General features: G+C 58.9%; 1 protein-coding gene across 1 annotated transcript in view; it reads left to right on the top strand.

The window, feature by feature from the left end:
* The first annotated feature begins 42 nt into the window (after window positions 1-42).
* Window positions 43-2,527, top strand: part of HS3ST2 (heparan sulfate-glucosamine 3-sulfotransferase 2) — a 93,846-nt gene continuing 91,361 nt past the window's right edge. The window contains 2 exon segments of the mRNA XM_077760501.1: window positions 43-277; window positions 280-511. Of these exon segments, the coding sequence (XP_077616627.1) occupies window positions 43-277; window positions 280-511 (467 nt within the window).

The following is a 2,527-nucleotide window of genomic DNA, read 5'->3' as shown; positions in this document are numbered from 1 at the left end:
GCCCCCCGGAAACCATGACCCCCGGCGCGGGCCCATGGAGCCATGGCCTATAGGGTCCTGGGCCGCGCGGGGCCAGCTCAGCCGCGGAGGGCGCGCAGGCTGCTCTTCGCCTTCACGCTTTCGCTCTCCTGCACTTACCTGTGCTACAGCCTCCTGTGCTGCTGCGACGACCTGGGACAGAGCCGCCTCCTCAGCGCGCCTCGCTGCCTGCGTGGCCCCGGCGCGGGCGGCCAGAAACTTCTACCGAAGTCCCGCCCCTGCTCTCCCCCGGGNCCTGCCCTCCCAGCGCGCCCGCCGCCGCCGCTCCCGCCCCTCGCCTCCCGGCTGCCAACCACTCGGGCTCGGCCAGGCTGGGCACCAAGCGGCTGCCCCAAGCCCTCATTGTGGGCGTGAAGAAAGGGGGCACGCGGGCCGTGCTGGAATTCATCCGCGTGCACCCGGACGTGCGGGCTTTGGGCACCGAGCCCCACTTCTTCGACAGGAACTACGGCCGCGGGCTGGACTGGTACAGGTAAGGAGGGGGCGCCCCACTACGTGCGCCGGATCCCCAGTCAGGTCCATCCTTAGGGCCATCTCCAGCGTCTCCTCTCCCCCTAATCCAGCTCGTTTGTGGGCTCAAGCTGACACGTGGGGGGACTCCAGCAGGATTCACCACGAACTTCCCGGGGATGCTGTAGACGGGCACGCGCTTTGTCGAACTGCAAAGGGCGGTTGTTTCTGGAGTCGCCGTAGGGAAGGGGGATCTCTAGCCAAACGTCAGGACAAGCCGGTGGGCTGGCTCCGTGGCCAGCTTTGGGGTGGAGCAGGGTGCCCGAGAAAGGGGCGGGCCGGGACACATGCGGCTTCCGAACGAGGCCCTCCCCTGACCTTCGCTGATCCTTCCAGGCGTCTGAAGGACCCTGAGAAGGGAAAGTCAGAATAGGGCCCCCTTGCGGCAGGGCTCTGCGCTTGGAGGAGGTCCCCGGTATTCAGGCACAAGGAGAGAGCATCCCCTGAGGAGTGGGGATGAGGGCCGGGAGGGGTCCCTTCCGGAGAGTAGTTCCCAGCTCCGGGTATTTGTTGTTGTACTTCCACTGAGAGACACCCCTCCGCCCCCGCCACGCGCGGGTTGCTCTGACTCTGAGTGAGTGGCCTTAGGATAGTGGAAAGGAACTCTGGATTTGGGTCATGCTCTGTGACTTGGCTTGAGCAAATTCCTGACACGCTTTGAGCCTCGATTTTCTCATCCATCCCAGTGCGCAGGAAAAGGGCCCCATCCTCGTCTGCCTCTTAAGGCCTTTTTTAGTACCTTCAGAGTTCAAAAAAGACACCTGCCCTGGGTGGTGCTTCTAAACCAGCAGCCAGGATGTGGAATTTGGAATACTGGTGGGCACCTCACATAAGGGCTGGCTGGGGTCCTAGGGACAGCCAGCCAGTGGTAGACTGTCTGCTCCACTGCACTGCCAGGGATTAGAGTCACCCAGGTTGGTGGTGTCTGAGGATAGCCTGAAGCTTCTGAAAGGTGACAGCCTCTACTGTTCAGTGCCCGCCTGCCTCTCAATCCCTGTATGGTGCTGAAGTGTAGCACTGACCCAAATGTGGGCTGAGTCCGGGCATCCCCGGGAGTGATGTCACCTATGGTCTCCCTACAACACATGGGTCAAAGAATTCCCACTGCTCATCTGACCCCTTGAAGACCTTCTAGAAATGTCTGCATGGTATTGGAATTGGGGAGGAGTAACATGGTAGCTATTACAGTAACTGGAGTTAACTTTTAACACGTGTTTATAAAAGGAAACCCTTTAGGAAGTAGCAGTCATAAGCATACCGGACAGATGCAAACTTTGTTAGAAAGGGGAGCCCACTGGGCTCATACTAAGTGGCTCTGGATTTGCAAGGGGGCAGCAGGGCCGATAGCCCCGGCCTGCAGTGGTCGTGGTTGTGGGGGTAGGGGATGGGACACGCATCCCCCTCCCTTAGGAGGCAGACACACACTTTGTCTCTAGTGGAGCCCAGCAGGGGACACCAGGCCTACTGTGGCCCCTGGCACCATTATGTTGCCTTAATGGGATAGGGCAACACAGAATGGGAGGTCTGGTGCTTGCCAAACTGTGACCCACAGGCATCCCATCTGGGTGTTTGAGGTGTGCAAGGACAGCGGCAGAGCCAGACCTCAGGCAAGGGAGGCAAATGAGTGGAGCAGCAAAGCCCTGTGTGGGTCAGTCGTGGTCACACGCTCACGCACAGCAGGGTTTCCTCGATGGAAAATCTGAAGATCATTACGAAGCCCTTGGCCAATATGAAGCGTCTTTTAAGTGCAAAATAGCAAAATTTTGAGCATCTGGCTTTTAGATATTGTGTCCTCCAATAAAAACTGATACCCTGCACCCAACGTCTGAACTCCCCTCTCCTGCGTCCGCGGGCAAACAACTTACCTCCGGCTTCCTTCCCAGAGCCCGTGTCATTCAGGGATGGCTGCCTTTTATTTTTAACCTTGGCATGTGTGATTCTAAGCCAGCTTAGCTGTGAACCTTAGAGATGGGAGCCA

Source organism: Crocuta crocuta, unplaced genomic scaffold, assembly GCF_008692635.1.
Source record: "Crocuta crocuta isolate KB4526 unplaced genomic scaffold, BGI_CrCroc_1.0 scaffold73, whole genome shotgun sequence".
Taxonomy (NCBI): Eukaryota; Metazoa; Chordata; class Mammalia; order Carnivora; family Hyaenidae; genus Crocuta; species Crocuta crocuta.
This window is presented reverse-complemented; position numbering and strand designations above follow the sequence as displayed.